General features: G+C 48.6%; 1 protein-coding gene across 46 annotated transcripts in view; it reads right to left on the bottom strand.

Moving 5' to 3' along the window:
* Positions 1-7768: 7768 nt before the first annotated feature.
* MICAL3 (microtubule associated monooxygenase, calponin and LIM domain containing 3) overlaps positions 7769-21818 on the bottom strand; it is a 232899-nt gene continuing 218849 nt past the window's right edge. For 29 of the 46 annotated variants that reach the window (XM_008250134.4, XM_089304311.1, XM_008250132.5 and 26 more), the window contains 4 exons: positions 11802-11867; positions 9191-9290; positions 8992-9065; positions 7769-8899 (listed from right to left, as the gene is read on the bottom strand). In XM_008250134.4, the coding sequence (XP_008248356.1) occupies positions 8715-8899; positions 8992-9065; positions 9191-9290; positions 11802-11867 (425 nt within the window). In that variant the 3' untranslated portion in view covers positions 7769-8714. Of the gene's footprint in view, positions 8900-8991; positions 9066-9190; positions 9291-11801; positions 11868-21287; positions 21339-21818 lie in introns of all 46 variants that reach the window. The other 17 variants (XM_008250140.5, XM_017338477.4, XM_089304306.1 and 14 more) reach the window with 3 other exon arrangements.

Here is a 21818-nt window from a genome sequence, read left to right as displayed (position 1 = left end):
TACCTGCCACTGACACAGGAGACCTGGATTGAGTTCCAAGTTCCTAGCTTTGACCCTAGCCCAGCCCCAGCTATGAAGGCATTTAGGGAGTAGACCAGCATGCATTCTCTCTTCTCGCTGAGAGAGAGAGAGAGAGAGAGAGAGAGACTCAAGGCCTTCGATGCATTGCCCTCTCTTGGACCCTACAGCTTTCGCACAGAAGTCGGGGGAGAGGCAGGAATAAATGCCCCATGTGCACACCAGCCTCATGCTTACCTGTCTCATCCCTGCCGCTGTCTCTGCAGTTGGGCGCAGACCCCAGGAACCTCTTTCTCATTTCTGGACAGCTGAAGAGGCAGCTCCACGGGGTGCTGTGCCCTTATGAAGGACCCTTCCCTGGGGTCTGCAGGAAGCTACATCTGCCTACTTTGGAGATGATTCAGTGTGACCTGCGGTGTTGGCAAAGAACGGGCTGTTTACAGTGGTGGGGAGATGATGAGCTGGAGTTGTGTCTAGTCCTGGGGCCTGGGCTGTGGCTGGCCTACCCGATCTGCTTTAGAACTAGCTCTCCACTCTGGTTCAAAAAGGACAGGAGGTTATGAAAAGGAAGTGGTGTCTGTGTGTGCATGTATCACAGAGACGCTGTCTTCCCTGCCACTTTGTGGTGGGGAGTGGGTGGCACCTTGGGCAGAGGCAATAGCATACATGGCCCACCCTGAGAAACTGGGACTCCAATTTCCTGATTTAGGCTTCAGCTGCAAGAAGACTTTATGGTAGCAGACACAAGGTGGGGGCTGCCAAAAATGCTACAAGGTGAAGGCTCACAGAGGTGGCTCTCCAGGAGCTCTCGGAGGGCCACATGGCCCCTGTGCCTAGTCTGATCCGCTCCTTGGCTCAGTGTGCAAGCTGCCTAGAACATGGCTCTGTACCATGCTCACTGCGTCTGTAAGAAGGAGCATCTGGGCAGGGAACTCAGAGGAGGAGGCTTGGGGCAGATGGCTCTCGTTCTCTCTACTGCTTTTGACTCTGATTCCCGAGAAGGGACTAGGAGAGCACATTGGGCTCAGGAGGGATTTTGGTGCCATCAGCTGTGCCAGATTCTTGGAAGAAAGAGGGGTGCTTGTGAGGTAGCCTCGCAGCCTTCCCTTCCGGTTTCCTGCTGCGTGGGGTTGCTGGGAACCATAGCCAAATCCTGCCTGTGGCAAGCGCTGGCCCCGAGCTTCTCCATACACTGTAGCCCGAGTAGACAGTGTGCACTGAAGAAACAGGGAACTCTTCATCTCCTCATCACCACCCCATGTTCCCAACCTTCCAGCTCCTCCCTATGGCGGGTGCCATTATCATGTGTCAATTAAAAATTTAGAAGACATTCCAGGAAATGAAGATGCCAAATACACATATATATCATGTGTGGGTAATGAAGTGTCACACTGTACTCCACATAAATACACAATAAAACAAGCGAGCCCCTGTGAGGAGCAAGAGTCAACATCAGATGGTCACCAAATTCCATTTTTTGTCCCTACGGACAAGGGCCACGACCCACCTTTCCTTTCAGGAACCTGGGGCCACACCGCATCCACTTGTGAGCTGGCTATCCTAGGATTCTGTTCTCATCTTTCCTACTGAATGCATCCACATTTGTCCTGGCCAGGCTTGCTTGTATTTGGTCAGAGGCTCTAGCCAGCAGTGGCTGCACTCCAGGGCAGTGACTCCCGGCTGCTAGGCCAGGCTCACCTCCATGCATTTGTTCCTGGTCTTCCCCACCTTGCTGCTACTGTTACTTCTTCAGAGAGCAACATGGTGCCCTTAGATCAGCTTTGTGGGTGATCCCTAAAGTCAGAAAAACTTCTGATGGGCCAACACACCAAGAGGGGGGTTAAAGACAGCTGGAATGTACCTTGAAGGCTTCTTGTAGCAAGTGGAGAACAGCCAGCCAGGACTGTTCCCTTTCACCTCTTGTGGATGATTCCAGGCTAACGAAGGCTCCCTTAGCATATGCACTGAAGGAACTTGGGGCACCGAAGCATCTGAATGATTTGGGCCTAGAGGCCACAGACCCCAAGCCACTTTGGTCAGCTGTGCCAAAAGCCAGAGCCCAGGCAGGCCTCAGCAGGTTGCCAGGGAAACAGGATCACTCTGAGGTGGAGGATTTCTATTTTAAAGAGCAGGCATCTCATCAAGGGGCTCCTTGAGCGAGGTTTTCAAGAGCAGCTTCTTTTTGGCACCAGGTGGCCTCAGACATTTTCTCAAGTGCTAGCTAGCAGTTGATGGCTGAGTCAAAAAAATATGGAGGACTGAAAAAAAAGCATAAATTGAGAGACTGTATGCTTTCAACAACTTGCACATGCTAGACAGAACAGCTTGCCAGTACACCACGATGTCATCTCACCGAAAAATGACTTAGCAAATACATTCTATATTTACATTAAACACTTATCTGAAAGGCAGAGATAAAGACACAGCTCTCAGCCACTGGCTCACTCCTCAGATACCTGCAATACCTGGGACTGGGAACTCAATCCAGGTCTCTGTGTGGGCCAGGAACCCAACCACTGGAGCCTCTACCTGCTGCTCCCCAGGGTCTGCACGGGCAGCAAGCTGGAGTCAAGAGCTGGAGCGGAGTATTGAATTCAGCCACTCTGATATGGGAACAGATGTCTCAACTAATGGGTTAAATGCTTGCCCTTTAAAAAAAAAAAAAAAAAAAAAAAAAAAATTTCCTGCACGTGAAATGGCCTATTCTCCTTTTTGGTCAGCTGTTACCATCTTAACAACAAACAACATAAAACTCTCCTCCTTCTTGCTCTCTACCCCCCTAAATATTTTTCCCTTTCGAGAACAGTATCATTGCTGGACAAAATCAGCTTGAGGATGGCTGCTGGGGGAAAGGCCTAGACACATCTGGGCAGGGTCAGGATCCCACATGGAGCAGCTGGTCAACCACTCCCCTACCACCCTCCTACTCAGGAGTGGGGGTGGGGCGGAGGGTAGTGGAGAGCCTTACCTCTTGGCTGACCTCCAGAGCCAACATGGACTCCTACTGAGCTCAAAGGAACTCTGGCATTCTATATGCATATTTATGTAAATATATCCTTGTTTCTGCTATCCTTCAAAGACTTAAATCTTGGAAAGAAAATCTGCCTGGAGCTGCATGTACTTTCAGAGTTGGAAAATATTTCATGCAGCAAGTCTGGAGAGTACTAAAATCAACTGTAAACTAATGGTTACAAAGTGACAGCCTCAGCTTTAAAAAATGACTTTACTGGAACTTGAAGTACTAACACTGCTGGGAGAGGTCAGTAGGGGATCATTGTACAGGAAGTGGGTAACTTTAAAGATTTGTTGATTTATTTTAAAGGCAGAGAGAGAGAGAAAGAGAGATGTATCTTCCATCTGCTGGTCCATTCTCCAAACGGCTGCAATAGTCAGGGCTGGTCCAGGCTGAAGCTAGGGACTAGGAACTCCATCCTGGTCTCCCACATGGTTGCAGCAGCCCAAATATCTGTGCCACCCTCAGCTGCCTTCTCAGGCACATTAGCAGGGAGCCGGATCAGGAGCAGAGGTTGGATTCACAGCAGTAGCTTAAACTGCTGGGCCACAATGTGGGCCCTAGGGCAGTGGATGTGTGAAGTTGCTCTGCACATCTTCCTTTCTAGTAACTGCAGGCAGCAGTGTGTGCTTTGCTAGATGCAGGGATGCTGAGGCTGACTACTGTTGCATCCCTTGCAAGTCATTTCTGAAATTGCTTCCTTGTTCAGAGTTTAGCAGGAGCTACAAGGAAATGGAGACAGCTCTGCCGCTTGGCTGACTATGATGGCATTTGAGAGAATGGAGTTGGGAAAGCCACGCAGGCAATGAAGGCCCTTCCCCAAGTCCAATTTTATGGGAAGATTGGGGTGTGTGGAGGGGATGTAGAACATCCTCCTTGCCACCCATAATGAGATAGAGTGAAAATAGATGGCCTCATCAGAAGACAGGAGAAGCGAAGTCAGAGCTGTGATCGCTGCTATGTTGCAACTTCTGGACAAAGTGAAGAACAAGACAGGTTCCTTGGTCCTTTGTAGCTGGAATAAAGGTTTGAACTGAGGCACAGTGTGGATTCTCATGGAAATTCCAAGGTCAGCATGGATCCCTGGCCTATACCACCCTCAGGATCCTTGAGGAGTTGCTGGGCCTCTGTTCTGTCTACACTGACCCCTCCTCACCAGGAGTTGGCTGGTGGGCCCCTTCTGCACTGGTCTGGCACTAACAGTGGAATTTTCCAGGCTGGCTGAGAGCTGATTCTGTCACTGGACAAGCGCCACAGCCCCCCAGTTTTCCAATAGTGGCTCAATGAGCTATACACAGCCAGTATCCGGCTGACCCATGAGAAAGGAACAGTTTGGCATAAAGAGCTGGGCCTGGTGCTTATTCTCTGCTGCCCTGTGAAGATTCTGGTGCAGGCGGGGAAAGGAAGGCTGGACCCACAGCACTGTGAGAGACCAGCCTAACCCACCAGCTGCTGCAGCACTTGCCTGGATTTCAGGCAGGGCTGGTCACAAGGTCCCTGCCCTACACAGTGCTAGCCAGCCAGAGGAGGACTTCTCCCTAATTTTCTTTAGTGAGCCTGCCCACAGAAGAGAAAAGCAGCACAAAACCGAGAAAGAAGACAGGTAATGCAGAGGCAGGATTCCTAGAGTGGCATCTGTGCTGAGATCAATCTCCACACTGGCAGGGCCGAGGAGTCAGGCTCTAGTGGCCCAGCAGAGGCAGGGAGTGGCACAATGATAGGAGCAGGGAGAAAAAAGCAGCAAGCAAGGACCCACCAGGGTCTGGAGCTGCTCCCTGATTCCAACGGGGTCAGCAGCACTGTGAAAAGGACAATATTTGCGTAATACAAATATCTGGTCAGTATTGGGCAGAGGCCTATTTTGTTGCCCCCATGTACAGGTACCAGGTGATCAGTGTCTTTAGCAGAGATATAGAAATAAAGTTTCTCCTGTATGAGAATTTTTAAATGTTGACAGCAGGTGCCCCTGCAGGCTTGGGTGCTGTGGGGGAGGCCTAGCACCTAGGAATTAACCGATGGGTGATGGGCGCAGGAGGCAGAACTGCAGATCATGTGAGGATAACAGTGCGGTGGTGTTTGCAGTCAGTGCCCGAGGAGGAGTTAGGGACTTGAGGCCTGGTGCTCGCCCGTGCACAGGAGCCGCCACTGAGCTAGATGGGAGACGGCCACGTGGCGGGGCAGATGTGGGTGAGCGCAGGGCTGCGGGACTGTGACTGGCCGACCCCATCGCGCCTCTTGTAGGAGCATCCCCATCTTCTTCTCAGGCACCCCAGGAAACCACATATGGAGATCCAAAGATGTCTCCCCACAGAAGGACTAAAAGACAAGTTCGGAAGGTGGCAGAGATGGAGAGAATTTCCTGAGGGACTGTGGGCAACAGAGACCTTGCTGAGGGTGGTGCCGCTCAGCCCGGGCACCGCAGGAGCCCAGGGGAAGGGAAGGGAACCGTGCAGGTGCGAGAGGCCTGGAAGGGTGCTGGAGAAGATGGAAAAGGCGAGGTGAAAAAGTCACATGCCTCAGAGACACCCCCCAGGAGTCCTGGGAACCCCCAGGAGATGAAGAGGCGAGGAAAACAGGTAGCTCCGGGGGCCACAGGAAACCCAGCTTCAGACTTGCAGAAACGCACGGGCCACTGGGACGGCACTGAACGCCGCCTAGGAAGGGAAGCCACAAGAAATGAAAATACGGCATGGTTTTCAAAACATTTTTGCATCAAAACAAAGATATTTTAGTTCAGTTTCTGGTGAACTGTTCGCAGGATGCCCGTTTCGTATTCTTGGATTTGATGCGCGTCAGCACGTAGTCCTCATTGTCAGAAACCTAGCTTTTGTATGGACATTAGTCTGTCTCTCTCTCTCTCTCTTTCTTGGGTTTGGAAAGAAACACTGTAGCCCTTTTAAAGGTTAGCCACTTAAATTCCATCTTATCTGGCCACTGAAGTTGCATTTAACCACTAAGGGTTTTCAAGTTTTGCAGACTTACCCGGGTCCTAGGATTTCTGGGCTGTCATGCTCATCAGTTTTCTGCCTTTACCCCATTATTATCAATTAGTTAAGTATTACTTAGTGTATTTTAGGTGACCACTAAACCTAATACTTAAGGATGGGGCTTCCTCTTTGACAGAACCAGGGAAGGAATTTCCAGACACATTATGTTGGCATACTGAAGAAATACATTATGTTAATGTCTGGAGAAACATCCTCCAAACTGAGTTTATGTGAAGTTAGTGAGTCTTTTTGTATTATCCCAAAATAAAATTCATGATTTATTTTTTCCCAGTGCCAACACAATTTGAACTAATCACTCAAGGTGGATACATTTTTAAAGCCAGGTCAGCAGCAGCCCTATGGGGAAATCAGATGAAATATTTCTATTTATTTTTTTTTAAGATTTGTTTATTTATTGCAAGTCAGAGTTACACATTGGCCGCAATGGCCAGAGCTGTGCCTATCTGAAGCCAGGAGCCAGAAGCTTCTTCTGGGTCTCCCACATGGGTGCAGGGGCTCAAGGACTTGGGCCATCTTCTGCTTTCCCAGGCCAAAGCAGAGAGCTGGATCAGAAGTGGAGCAGCCAGGATTAGAACTGCCGCCCATATGGGGTGTCGGCATTGCAGGTGGCGGCTTTACCTGCTATGCCACAGTGCTGGCCCCAAAATACTTTTAAATACACAGTTTTGTTTTTCTTGAAAGATTTATTTATTTGAAAGAGTTACAGAGAGAGCGAGAGAGAGGAAAGACAGACAGAGAGAAAAAGAGATATCTTCCATCCTCTGGTTCACTTCCCAGATGGCCACAACAGCTGGCGCTGGGCTGGTCTTGAAGCCAGGAGCTAGAAGCTTCTTTCAGGTCTCCCAAGTGGGTGCAGGGGCCCAAGGACTTGGGCCATCCTATGCTGCTTTCCCAGGACATTAGCAGGAAGCTGGATTGGAAGTGGGGCAGCTGGGACTCGAACCAGCACCCATATGGGATGCTGGTACTGCAGACAGTGGCTTAACCTGCTGTGCCACAGCACTGGCCCCTTACATAAACACTTTAAAAAATGATCTGTTATGGGGCCAGCATGGTGATGTAGCAGATAATCCCATGAGGGCATTGGTTTTTGTCCTGGCTGCTCTACTTCCAATCCAGCTCCCTGCTAAAGCCTGGGAAAGACAGTGGAAGATGGCCCAAGTACTTGGGATCCTGCCACCTATGTGGGAGACCTGGAAGAAGCTCCAGGCTTTGGCCTGGCCCAGCCCCAGTTGGTGGCCATCTGGGGAATGAACCTGTGGATGGAAGATCCCTCTCTTTGTTTCTCTCTTTCTCTCTCCTTCTGTCTCTGTGTAACTCTTTCAAACAAATAAATACACAACTCTTTAAAAAAAATGAACTGCTATCTTTTGGAACTAGAAGTAAGGTAGTTAATATTCATCCATAAACCATTATTACATGTATGAGGGTACTTCAAATAGTTCATGGAAATGGAATTAAAGTTTATTTTGGGGCAAAATTGTTGAAATTCATGAATAGTTTTTTCATAATATACATAATATAATTTTTGAAAAAGTACCTTTGTATATTATTATTGCTATTGTGATATTAGAGAGTCTTATTTATTTCTGTGCCAGCTTATATTGTGAACAACTTTTGACAGTTTGGATTTTACTGATCCTGTTATGCTTGTCCTTGGAATATCTTTCTCATATTTGAGGTTTTTTAGTTGAAAAGCTTACTACCAAAAAAAATTCAAACAAAAAAATACTGTTTTTACAGAATAAATTTATTGGAATGTGAAAAAAAATAAGTTAATTGACAAAAAAAGGTCCAAAGTGGCTGAGCGTCTTGCTAGGTCGTCAGCTTCATTTCAATGTGCAAACACAGGAAAAACGCTGAGGACAAAGGTGATCTCCTGCCCCCAGCGTGAAGCACTGGACAGGGACAATGCCTGTCTGTCAGAGGGGGGCTTGAACTCGGTCCCCCAAAGTCAGTACTTTCCAGTGTCAGAAATGGTTGTGAACTATAAGCATAATGCAGCAATCCACAGGCCTCAGGCAGCAGCCAAGAGAAGCCTGGGGCATTTGGCCACTTGGGGTCCAGTGTGTGGTGTGGGGGCTGGGGACAGACCCATCTTGCATCCTCCTAACTTGCATAATGGACTCCAGGGCCTGCCTGCCCCTCTGCTTCCCCTGTGGGGCTGGGGTGGGCATTGCCCTAACTGGCCATTGCTCCTCTCTCAGGTCTCCATTCGCTTTGATCTTGGTGGGCCTTCTTATTTACTTCTTTGGTGGTGCTACCAGGAGCATGAAGAAGACAAGTGCCCCTTCCACCCTGTAGAGGGCACTTGGTGGGGCCGCTGCAGCTTCACAAGGAAGCAGCATCCTTCTCTTACCGTATGCAGAAGGGCAGGCACTGGTGGCGTGTTCTCAGGGCCCGCGCGGCTTCCCCCAGTCCTGCATCCAACGCACAGGCTCCTTTCTCTCGTCTCCAGTGGGGAGTCCAGCTGAGCATCTCCCGAGGAGGCCTGGGAGCCTGTTGCCTGGTGTCTCCCCATCACACGGAACCTGACCCCATTTTCAGGAGGCACGTGGGCATGAGTGCAGGCTCCCACGAGCTGCCAGGCATTCCCAGACCAGGGATCCAGGAGGCTGGGAGAACGCAGCTCAGGCAGGCAGATGCCGACAGACCAAGGAGCGAGCTCCCGGGGCTCAGGACCAGTTGAGGCTGAAGCCCTTTGACAGCATGGCGGCCTCCAGGTCCTTGTCTTCCTCTTTCTCCCGGAGTCTCTGCTCCTCCAGCAGGGCCACCAGAGAGTCTCTCTGTTCCACCACATCCAGCATCTCATTCAAGATCTTCTTCTCCTCTGCCAACTCCTCCTCAGTCTTCAGGTGATCTGGGGTAAAGGCCGAAGACAGCGGGCATGAAGGGTATGAGGCAACAGCCCATGCCAGCCCTCCTGTGGGTGCCTCCCCTGGCTCCATGTACCTTCCACAGCCATTCGCTCCCGGAGCTCTTGCTGCAGGCGGCTCTGTCGGTCTTCCAGCTCCAGCTCCCGGGCACTAAGGTTGGGGGAAGGGGGAGGGAGACAAGCCACAGTGACTTTGGCACAAATTAGGATAGCTATGTGACAGCAAGGGAGCTGGTGTTGCCCCCTGGCTGCGACCCCCAACCTAAGGCTACTTACAAAATCATCAGCTCCGACTCATAGCGCACCATGGCGTTTTTCTCTTGCACCAACTTGAACCACTCTTGCATCAGCTTGGGGTCATCCTTCTTGCCCATGCCTGCCAAGAGATAGCGTGTGTCAGGCTGTGGGGAGTGGCTCTCGTCTACCCCAGCCCAAGGAACCATCACACTGGGGCAAATGTGCAAAGAGAGCCGAGCAAGATGCTGCCGGAACACTCCCAAGCCAGGCCCAAAGTTTGCCTACATCCGGGGGGGTAGGGGGGGCACGGAGAATGGCAGGCCCCTGCTCATGCCCTCCTCCAGGGTCTGATGGAGCCTATGCTTTCCACTTGTCTTTCCCCGCCTTGCCTTCTCCCCATCAGTAACCCTGGCCCATGACTATTCCTATTCATCTCTCCTGATCAGTGGTTATCTTTTGGACTTAAACTGCTTTGCCCTCTCCCCACTTTGTTCTTTCTTCATTAAATTAGTATTTACTCACTGCATGCTCCTTTGAGAAAACTGGTACCAAACAGGGCAAATGTAAACCTACCAACTGGACTTCACTCTCCTTTGAAGTTATGGTCATTTGGCCCAGTTCTTTCCTAGGCCCACCAATGTCAATGCCTCCTCATTTCTTTTATCCTGATCAGGAAGGTGTCTCTTCTTAGCTTGCAGCCTATCAGGCTTCCTGACACTCTTCTAATGAATGGTGCTTGCTATGTGCAGGACATCCCAGGACGATTTTAGGGTGTCTCGCCAAGGGCAAAGAAATACCAGCAGACGCCAGAGACTAGGAAAGGTGGCCACTCCTGGCTCTGATTTAAAGCCAACAGCAGATTCTGGTGCTGGTGCCTGCCTGTCAGACAGGCTACCCTGAACAGACCCACAACTGGTATCTCAGTCTCATCAGGGGTGGCCTCACCCACTGGGCCGAAGTGTAGCAGGAGGATGGAGGAGGAACTTCCCAAGGAATCAAACCACCCAAAGTGAGAACAAACTCCTTTTCTTTGGAGCACAAAGCTGATCATGACAAAGTGTGGTCCTACTTAAAGGATAGATGATGCTGATAACTTCTCAATAGTTTTTGATTACAAACTGTTCTGAGAATCTCATGAAATCTAAGGACTCTCTTCGTAGAGAAATGCTTATGTGTATACATCAAACAATTTACACAGAGTGCCGGGGTGTTCACAGGCTTCCTGAAGTCCAACCCTGGGCCTCAGGGTAAGAGGTGATGGACTGGGAAACCTTGCAAAGCTCCTTCATTCTGAGTCACTTGGCTGTTTCAGCCTGGTTAAGGCAATCCCAAGAATGTACAGAATACAAACTCAGGCAGAAGGCCTCCTGAGTGTTAAGTTCCTTACACACTGTTGCCTGCATTCTTGCCCTTGAGGGGAATTCTTATACATGGCTCAAAGACAAATCTCTTCCTGTGGTGGTGCATGCTTGACACACATGAGCCCAAAGCCAGTTAGTCTTTACCCAGTGGCCATACTCTAGAAAGTTGGAAATGTATCACGTTCACACAAGCAGGGCATTAGTGTCTGTATCGTGCCCCAAATGCACATGCAACTCTGCTCCCAAAGTGATGTCCTGTCCCTGAGCCCTACTCTGAAGGATGGAAGCTCCCTCCTGGCCTGCCCAGCCTGCTCCTGTAGAGGCCCGCCTGCATGTCTGGGGACCCAAGTTCTCCTCACCCAATCCAATAGACTTGGGTATTTGGCTTTTAAACCAGCCCACAGTTTAGTTCCATGCATTCCTTTCGGAGCGTCTCTGCACAGTGTGCCCCCATGGCCATGGAGGATGGAGCCCTGAGGCATGCAAGCTGTCCCGCGCAGCAGTCGTGAGCACACCGGGACGGCTTTTGCTCCTTCCCACCTCCCCGTGTGTGAAGACAAAAGGATTCCATTAGGAGACATCTGAACACCACTCATGAGCTATGGTGGAGCTCATTCACAGCCAATGGGAAAAGGGACGTGGTGGGGTGGGTGGAAGTCAAATATGAGAGCCATGGAGAGCGGAGTAAGAGGTTAGCAGGGGTTAGTCATGAACACACCCCCTTCCCCTGCCCACATGCCTTTCCAATGACAGTCTCATTACCACAACAGACTTCAAATCAGACAAACTTAAACAAAAACAAAAACAAAACACACTCAGCAAGACACGAGGTTGAGAAGTTTGTTTTTAGTGGTTGTTCTGGGAAAGAACTCGGGGCTGTTTGTGCAGACCAGTCTTTGTAAGGACAGTATTCCTTGACAACACCAAATACAAATCGTGCCACACAGGTGGGAGGTTCCTCACCCGCGATCCTGGCCCCTCTACCTGATGGATTTGAGGCTCAAAGACCCCAAGCATGAATAGTGGGGCAATATGGTGGAAAGATCCGCAGCAGCCTGGAGAGGCCCAGACCTGGAGGCTCCCTGGCTTCACTCTGAACCCCAGTCCTCCCTCACACAGTCAAAGGGATACTGTACCTTGTAAGAAACTGCCACATATTCATGACATTTTGTAACAGGTTCATCGAGTGTCAGAGAAAGAGAGGGGAATAGTTTGGTTTGGCTCTGTTTAACTAATACTGCTACGGACCCTCTGAGGCAGTGGGGATGAGGTTGGTGAAATTACGTTACCTTCCTGGACACAGCAAGGGCAGAAGGAGAGAGGTCTACGCCGTGGAGTCCCGCCACTGGGCTCAACTTCAAAAAGGACCAAACAAGGAAGAGGAGGAGGCGGCAATGGAGAAAGACAAAAGAGGAAGAGGAAAAAGAAGAGGAGGAGGTGGAGGAGGAGGAATTTGGAGAGGGACAGGAAAGGTAAAACAAACAAAACAAGTAGAGGACAAAAAAAGCAAAAAAATTGAGAAAGGAACAACAGGAGGAAAAGAAAAAAGATATACAAGAAATGGAGAAGCAGAAACAAGGGAAACAAAGTCTACAAATGAATTAAGTCCTTTTTTCAGCATGAAACTGAACAAGAGCAGACCCAGGCACGGGGCAGCAGGCACTGTTGTGGGCACATGGTTCACGGAGGAAGGTAAACTCCTCCAGAGGATGCTGCACCTGTTTCCTTCATGATGGCTGCAGCTCTCAGGCCAGGTGGGCTGCTCCCTCTTCATCTATTCACTTCTGCAGGGTGGTGATGTGGGAATACTGCCACACAGTGAATGGACTTTTAGGTCTTGGGCTCCCTCCTCAAAAATACCCGCAGCCCCAGGATAGGTCTGCCCTCCTCTGGGGAAGACTCTATTAAATACGTGGCCAACACTGCCTTTCGGTTTGCAGATGATAATCTAGGATTACCAACCAAACATATGTAAAATGTTCTAGGACACCAATGTAGATATATGTACTTGAGTTAAAAGTAACCTTGGATAGATTCAGGGGCAGGGAGGGGTTTGCTGCCATCAGAAAGAAGCTCTAGGTCAATGGAGGCAGATTATGAGCCCTGTGACAGGCACCCTGGGCTCTGACATTGACAATGCTTTGAATTCTGGGCCAGGACAATTTGGGGGAAACGGACAAACGCTGAGGGAACTTCTACCAATCCGTATCACTGTGGCCTGCCAAGTGCTGGGACAGCAAAACCCTTGCTTTCTTCTGGCCTTCCTATCCCTGTGGAGGGACCCAATGCCACAACTAGGGGAAGGCTGTCAACTTTGGCTGATATGGTATGCCAAAAACTCACAGTAACAATAATGGTAAGAGGGGAGGACGGGCCACTGAGAGCAGACAGTGTGCAAAGAGATATCGCAGGACCCCGGGGGAGACCTGCTGGCAATTCAAGGGAGAGGGAGAGAAGCTGAGCAAGGGACCATCACAGAACCATAGGAGCACACACAGGAGACAACAAAGCCCAGGGAAGGACAGAGCCTCTGGGACTGCAGTGGTAGGGATGAGCAGGTGGTTTAGGATGAGCACAGAGTCTAAGTCAACAACAGAAGGGCCAAATAGACAGACTATTGGTTGAGGGGCTGTTCTATTTTGCAACTGCATCAATATGCAGATATCAGTTTTCTCTCTGTGAAGTATTCTGTTTTGTGTATCATGAATGTGGTATTGGCTTCAAAACTAAAGCTGAAGACAGAGTGTGTGAAACGTTGATTATATCCAGTGTTCTAAATAGAGATGAACAGAGCAGCTGATGTGTTGGCACAGGGGAGAAAGGTTTCATCCTGAAAAAATTGGCTCTGCCTTATAGCTGCTCTACATGCGACCTCCTAGTTTTCAAAGTGTCCAAGCTGTGTTGAGGCTCAGAATCCTTGGATTAACCCTTTAAACTTCCGCAAATGATCTCTGACGCTTCCTGGGACTGCTATCTCACTTCAACAGGCTGTGGCGCACAGAACAGTGTCCACATTCATCAGCAAGGGACAGTGACACAACAGACACCCAACAGGCAGCTGAGCGACAGTGGGGACCTGAATGCATATGCTAACAAATGTGGGTCTGCTTTCCAGACACCATAAGATACAGCTTTAAGTCCTTTTCTGTAGAGTACACCCTCATATACCCTTTCTGATACAGACACAGTTTGAGATAACAGAGTATTCAGAAGAGAAATTAAGAAACAAAATTAGAAAGGGGGAGGAATCAGGTAAAGTGCTTAAAATGAAAAACCAAAGTAGTCTCAAACCGACAGTCAGGAGGCAGAATGAAAAGCCCCCCTCTGAAGGGAGCTGGGGGCTGATGCTGGCCACACTACCGCTTTCTTCTTCAGAGTTTCCCGTGTGCTTCAGTGAATATATACTACTTTTATAACCAGAAAACAATACCCAATGAACATAATTTTTAAGAAGTAATGGAAGGGAAAAACCAGTCAAACAAGGGGAGTTCCACCACACTACAATCTGAAATAAGCATGCAGGGAGGTCGAGGTGCTGATTTTGACAGAAATTTCTTTGCCTTTTATGGAGATGTGAGAAATAGATGGTTTGGTTCACTGGCTCTGAGAGCAAAGATGTTGTGCAGCATATGGAAAATCATTTGTTTTTTCTTTTTTCTTTTTCTTTTTTTTCTGCAAGGGTAATAGGTTTCTCTCTCTTTAACCCATTTCCGCATTTTCTGGACTTTGGGTCATCACTGCTGAGCCTCCCCAGAATTTGTTCGTGGTTGGAAGCATTTTACTAGCAGGTTCACACTCTCATCCTGAACCACTCTGCCTGCTTTCAGCTCTGGATGCTCTGGTCTACTCTCTACGTTAGTAATTGTTCCTTTTGAAAGGTGACCCCACTTGTGGTTTTAATAAACATGCAGGTACCACGCTGTCAATATTTCAAAGCCATCCACATTGCCCTGTACCAAGTGGAGGCAGGTGATGTGTGCCACTGAACTTTGAAAACAGCTGAGTATCATCATGGAGACAGGCATGTTTCATCATTTTCCGGTGTGGTGCATGAAACAAGTATGGACAGTATTTTCCAGCTTCAAAACACTCTCACATGCATTGTTCATTTGGTTCTTACAGGGCCTGGGGTGGCTATCTGGACAGGCACTTGCAGCCTCAGTTTTAAATAACGGATCTGAGGCTCAAAGTAGGTAAGTGGGACAGAGCCTCGACTGAAACCTGTATCTTCCTTTCCTACTTTGAACTAACAGCTTGCCCTCTTTTTCTTTTTTAAAGATTTATTTTATTTATTTGAAAGACAGAGTTACAGAGAGAGGTAGAGACACAGAGAGAGGTCTTGCATCCACTGGTTTACTCCCCAGATGGCCGCAACGGCCAGAGCTCCACCGATCTGAAGCCAGGAGCTTCCCCCGGGTCCCCCATGTGGGTGCAGGGGCCCAAGGACTTGGGCCATCCTCCACTGCCATCCCAGGCCACAGCAGAGAGCTAGATTGGAAGAGGAGCAGCTGGGACCAGAACCGGAGCCCATATGGGATGCTGGTACTTCAGGCCAGGGCCTTAACCCGCTGCGCCACAGCACCGACCCCATGAGCTTGCCCTCTTGACTGGGCCAATGTAGGCTGTGGCAAATCTAGGAAATGGTGGTTCTTTGAGGAAGCTCAAAACAGTCAAACACAGACCCACACACAGATCCTAATTAGTATGTCTTCCTTCCTTCCATTCTTTTGTGGAGGCCCAGGGAAGGTAAGGAACTTGGCTGGGGACAGTAAATGCAGGCCTAGAATCCAGGGCTCCACACAACCCACCTGGTCATCTTCTTCTAGGTCCTCCTGCTAGTGTGGCCCAGGACTCCATCTGTGGTAGAATAGCTGGCAGCATGGGAGACAGTCCCCCCTTCTCTAGGAAAGTACTTCAGAAAGTTTGTGGGAAATGGAATTAAAAGATAGATTTTTGGTGTGAAAAGTTTTTGAAATCCATGTCTAGTTTTTTTCTCAATACACATTTCCAGGAACTTTCTGAAGAGCCCTGGTGGTCTTCCTAAACTTCTATGCTCCCCAATTCCTCCTCATAAAGTCTTTGTCCAAGACACTTCACCCTAACTAACTGCATCCTCCCTTTCTACCCTACTGGCTAATGGAATGAACAGCATAGGAAGCCAGAAAATATAGGTAAGCAAACTCTCACGACACTGAACTTAGATGTTCACCTGAAATACACACCAAACCTATGAAAGTCCTTTTGTCACTCAAAATCCTAAGAGCCTGAGCTCTGAGGCTGAGAGACAGAGAAGGGTTAGTGTCTTCCTCACAGAGACCGGGGCTGTGATGAGGAAGCCCAGAGGGACCAGCACTCCATTCACAGCCCAGGGACTGCCAGGAACACCACGTGCTGAGGAACAGGTGGATGCTCTACATTTCCAATCCAGGCATTCAATTTTCAACATGAAAACAATTAGGAATACCCCCAGAAGGATTATGGGCTTTTTTAAAGGAAAACGTCAAAGACTAATCATTTATGCATGAAATGTCGACTGAGTACTTCTGATGTCCCAGGCACCATGCTAGCTGTGCATCAGCCCCAATTTTTTAAAGAGCCAAAGCAGGAAGGGATTTCTGGTTGAAGGCAAAACAGGAGGACAGCTGCAGCAGGAAAGCAACTTGTGGGGTCAGTCTCAAGGAAAGAGATGAGCAGGGAGCTGCTCTGGAGTTGAGTGGTAGCCCTGGGGATCTGTCTCATCTCACCATCTGGCACTGCCATGACCCAGGTCCCCAGGATGCCCCTTTCTTGGACAATGGAGCTATCATGACAGGCTTGAAGTGGTTGGGGTCTCTGTAGCCAATGCCTGGTAGATCATGGGAAAGTGGGGATGCTAGGGCCCCTTTTAGAACCCAGAAGTCCCTGTGTGGGATGCTTTATTTTTCCCAGGCAAACTTGGTCCTGGAGTATCACCAGCCTTATACAGAGACAGTATGAGGTGCTTCCTGAGGTGAGCTACTATTGATGTGAAAATACAGAATTCCAAATAATCACCTTGCAAACACTCTAGATACCATCCTTTTACAAGCTGGATATTGGCCCCACACATCTTCCTTTTGATATGCCTACCACAGCAAGTTTCACACACAAAAATCTGTACAGCAACCCAGAGTTAGATTACTTCTCTGTCAGTTATACTTTGGGAAAATCCTGCACATGCAAAAAGATTCTTTTTGGTTTTGACTTCCTTTTGGCCTCTGAACAACACCCTTTGAGGTATAAGTGACAGGAAACAGATACACTTCTTTCTCAGTTGCATTTCGAGGTTCATTTACACCACAGGATCTCTGGGCCAGCCCTGTGCAGTCCTCATCTTGCCTGGGTGAACTCTTCATTTCTCACAATTTTCTTCTTTTCTGGCAGAAAAGCCACTATACCTACTATTATCGACTGACAAGTGACCTAGTGTTGGCACGATACTCTGGTTTAATACCTGTTGCACACAGTACAAAATTTTTGTCCACCTTTTCCTAAGAAATACTGGGAGCATTACTTGTCATGTCTATGCTCAATCTATCACATAAAACTTGCAGAAAGTACAAAAGGCAACACATCCAGGGTTGGGAGACTTTCTCGGTGGTTTGAGGGGCTTTCATTGGTTTTCTATTCTGTCATATTCAGGTTGTATGGTCTGAAGCAAGGCAAGATGGACACATGTTTGTTGATTATGACTATACTTGATTACTCCAAATCCCCACTCAAGGAGCCCATTTGGTCATCACCAATGCCTGGAATGTGGTAGCCTCTGCACAGCAAGGCTGAGGCTCAGTCCAAAACTCAGAGGCCAAGACAAATGTCATGGCCATGACAGGGAGACAAGGTGGGTCTGCTGAGTGGGCCTCCCAATAAGGGCAGGGTTGCTGGGAGCAGCAGGTCCAGCCTACATATGCACAATAGGACTAGGGAGGTACTTGTGCTATAAAAGTTCAGGGCAGAATGGTTCTCTGGATTAGGGGCAAAAATGAAGGTTAAAAAAAAAAGTGCATAAGCACGCACACACACACACACACACACACACACAAATACACACACACAAGAATTCTGAGAAAACTCAAGGATTTTGAAGTTCCCAAGTAAAAACAGAGCCTGGCTAATTCTCAGAGTGGACACACAAGCCACAAATCTACCAAGATCAAGTGAAAGGAAGCAAATGGCACAGGAAGACAGTCGTACAGAAGAGGGTATACAGGGGCAGGCCTGGGGTAGGTGTCCTGTGCCTCCCACCTCAACTCTCTAGCAACAATCTAAGATCACTCTCCTGTTCTTCAGCCACATTTCTAAATCTACCCTGTTTCTAAATCTACCATGTCCCTTTGAAACATACAAATCAAGAGGTGAGGTCCCTGAAAATTTTAAGTGTGTATTTTTAATGTAAAGTTTTCCCAGAACAGATGTGGGTTTTCTCTAAACATTTCTGGTCATCCATCTGAGTGCAACAAAACATGTAGGGCTGGGCTGGGGAGGGGATGAATGGAATGGGGCCTACCCTTCCTCTCTCTATTAAAAATTTTATTTACTTATTTTCATTTTAATTTGAAAGGCAAAGAGACAGAGAAATATACAGGGATCTTCAATCCAGTGGTTTTACCCTTGCCCCCCAAATGCCAGCAATAGCCAATGCCAAGGCCAAATCAAAGCCAGCAGCCAGGAACTTAATCTGAGTCTTCAATGTGGGTGGCAGGAACCTGCTGCACCTCAGGGCATGCATTAGCAGGAAGCTGGATGAGAAGCACAGTAGCCAGGACCTGAATCAGACACATTGGTATGGGATACAAGCACCTTAAATGAAGATTTAATTATCAAACACTTTCCCCAGGGGACCCTTCCTCTCTGATCCAAGGGTCATTATGAGTTTGTTTAATATCTTTTAAATCTCAAAGTCCAGCTATATGAATAAGGGAAATCTTTATTTCCTATACTCTTTAGCTCCAAGGTACTTTTTTTTTTTTTTTTTTTTTTTTTTTTGACAGGCAGAGTGGACAGTGAGAGAGAGAGACAGAGAGAAAGGTCTTCCTTTTGCCGTTGGTTCACCCTCCAATGGCCGCCGCGGCCAGTGCACTGTGGCCGGCGTACCACGCTGATCCGATGGCAGGAGCCAGGTACTTACCCTGGTCTCCCATGGGGTGCAGGGCCCAAGGACTTGGGCCATCCTCCACTGCACTCCCTGGCCACAGCAGAGAGCTGGCCTGGAAGAGGGGCAACCGGGACAGAATGCGGCGCCCCGACCAGGACTAGAACCCTGTGTGCTGGCGCCGCAAGGCGGAGGATTAGCCTAGTGAGCCGTGGCGCCGGCCCTCCAAGGTACTTTTAATACAGATCTAGAGCCTTTAGTCAGCAAAAAATCACCAAAAAACCCCACTGAGGCAATTTAGTGTGACATGGAGACCACAGGGCCAGGGCCAGGAATCTGGTCCCCCCTGGGTAGGACAAAGGATTGGCAACACTCTGAGTGCTGGCTGCAGCTTTGTTTTACCCACATGAGAAATAAGATCAGTGCTATGGCTCAAATACAAGGCCTCTTTGTGGTCTTTGGGGGTACAAAGGTAGGGAAGCAAGCAGATTTTTACATTGCAGGCTCCACATCCCAAAAGGGTGATTCCCCCCATACCCCTCCTAAACAATGACCATCTCCAGTAAAGAAACAGTCAGCAGGAAGTACAGAGGGGTCTAACTCTGGCTGCCACACTATCCTCCAGGGGCTTGATGGATGAGACCAGGACCTGGCAAACCTTTGCTCTTGTCCTGGAGCACACAGGTGATGCCCTTCAGAATGAGCTGTGTCTTTCCTGTATCACTGGGAGGGCAGCAGCAGCCTCCATGTGGTAAGCAGAAGCCACAAGGAAAGCTGTTTTACATAAAAATCATCATGGGTTGACAAAAGGGGAAGTGAGGAGTCGATGGGAACCAAGTAGCAGGGGTTATGGTGGGGCATTTTATATTTCAGAACACACTGAGTTTCTTTTTTCCATTTATTTTTTCCCCCTGCAAATTGTAAGAATTCTAAATCCAAAAAGGAGTAGCTGGAGTCCAGGGACACAGAGGTGAAAACAGTCCAATATTTTCTCTCACTTGAGCAATGGGAGTAAAGAAAATGGACAACACACATACGAGACCATCCATGTGGCAAGAGCCAGCGTCTTGAGCTAGGACAGAAGGGCGGGTATGATCAAAAAGAAATGAGCTGTGATAGCTCTTTCCAGAAGGACCTGATTTAAAAGAAAATCTTCACATACTGAGATTTAGAATTGACATCAACATTCCCTACGAAGTGTTAGGAGGAGGTGGGAGAGGAGTCAAGCGCATTAGACAGGGGATGGAGTTAAATGTTACATGGAGTGCAAGCAGCAGCCCTTTCTCAGCAGCAATGGCCATGAGTGTGGAAGGCCCTGAACACATGGACAGTGCTGGGGTACCAAAGGAGCCTGTGTTGGAGAGGGTTCCTTGGAAGTGTGCACGGAGAGCAGAAATCGGCAGTGACGCAGCCTACCCAAGGCAGCTCGGAGCCCCAGCTCCTTACGGAGGGTGGTGTTTGAGGGTATGTCTTATAGCACAAGTCCAATTTTGTTTTTTAAATAAATGGGCCAAGATGTTGAGGTTAGGGTAAAACACGAGAGGATTATCTCTGCTGGCTCTTCTGTTTTAAGACCACTGCTAGGCCTAGAGCCGCCAAGGGATGATAAAGGGGTCAGACTGCCTGATTTAAGGACACAGGAACACCAAGAAGGTGCCAGAGTACCTCTGGTTAACCCAAATATTAGCTGCGTGGCATTCTACTTGACACAATGGAAGCTTCCCAGGAGAAAAACTGCCCAAATCTAGAGGCAAGACTCAAGAATTGGTCATTTCCATAAGTGAATACAAATGGTGAGCTTTGTACAGCAAGACAGCAAACAGACCAGATTTTCTTTAAGCTAGCAGTCCTACTTTAGAGCATCAGAGTTGCTGGAGGGCTGGTTACAACACAGACAACCAGAGTGTATGATTCAGAAGGGTGGGGACCTGAGAATCTGCACTTGTGACAATTTCCCAGATGACGCTGCTCCAGGGACCACACTTTGAGAACCCCTGCCTTAGGCTTTCCCTGTCTCCATTGTGATAAAAGAAGCTAAATCAGTCTCAGGACAGAGTAAGGAGGGAGGTGCCTCAGTAAAGGCATCTGTTGGCCCAGCCTCAGGTTTGGTGGACTTGGGCAGAGATCACAACACTTGGGCTTTGTGGGGACGGCGACACACCCTGATGAAAGCAGTTGAGGCTGGGCCCTTCACACTTGGCTTCATAAGTGTGATTGGCAGCAAGCCTCCATATGTGTGTGATGCCTCCGAACTGTGAGAGATGGGATTCAGGGCAAAAGCCACGTTGGACTTGTGTGTACGTATGCACACATGTATTGCTGTATTGCTGTCCAACAACTGAACAATAAGGAGACCAGGATGCAGACGCAAAGTTGATGGGGTGGGGAAGGTGAAGTTTTATGATAAAAAAAAAAAAAAGAAAGAAAAAAGAAAACACAAAAATAGCCACAGGCAGCAAAAGCTATCTCAAGTCTTCCTCTGGAGTGTAATGAGCATTGGAGAGGGTCTGGCATGCTGCTCCATGTTGAGCTGGAAAAGGGTCTGTGCTTTTGCCATGTGGTTATCAGGTTGCTTTTTTCCTCGTTCATGAGCAGGGACTAGGAAGAGCGGGTGGGGAAAGGTATTTGCGGGATTAGTGTCAGCAACAGATGCTGCCATACATACCACCCAGATGCAAGTCGATGAGGTCACTGTAATAAGACTCTCCCCAATAGTCTACAACAAGGAATTGGTGAAGAGAGAGTTATTCAATCACATAAGCCTCTTGTTCCCCCATATCCAAAGCAATCAATGACATGAAGCATAAGAAACACGCGGAGATACAGCAGGAGGGAAAAGAGGAATAGCTGGAAGTGTGCAGTTCTGATAGTGCTGGCTATGTGTACACACATGTTCCATCTGTGTCTGTTAATGCTGTGTTAGGTACACACGTGCTCCACCTGGGAGGGGAGAATCCATCACCAACAAATCAATGTGATTCCTATTCACATCTCAGCTTAGTTAGGACAGGAGCCTTTGGCTCTGCCAGGAAGCCTAACCTTGCTGGGATTCAACGTTATGGGACTAACACTTAAGCTTAAGTTCAATGGCAGATCAAGGACCACTCACTTCCTCAGTTACTGAACATGGGATGTCCCATCTAACAAAGTTCTGTGAGGATATCCAGCTCCAGGTTTAAATGCAGTTAGAGCTAAC

This window comes from Oryctolagus cuniculus, chromosome 9 (assembly GCF_051225735.1).
Source record: "Oryctolagus cuniculus isolate XC-2025 breed Fujian yellow rabbit chromosome 9, ASM5122573v1, whole genome shotgun sequence".
Lineage (NCBI taxonomy): Eukaryota > Metazoa > Chordata > Mammalia > Lagomorpha > Leporidae > Oryctolagus > Oryctolagus cuniculus.
The sequence above is the reverse complement of the archived record's forward strand: the minus strand, read 5'-3'. Positions and strand labels throughout refer to the sequence as shown.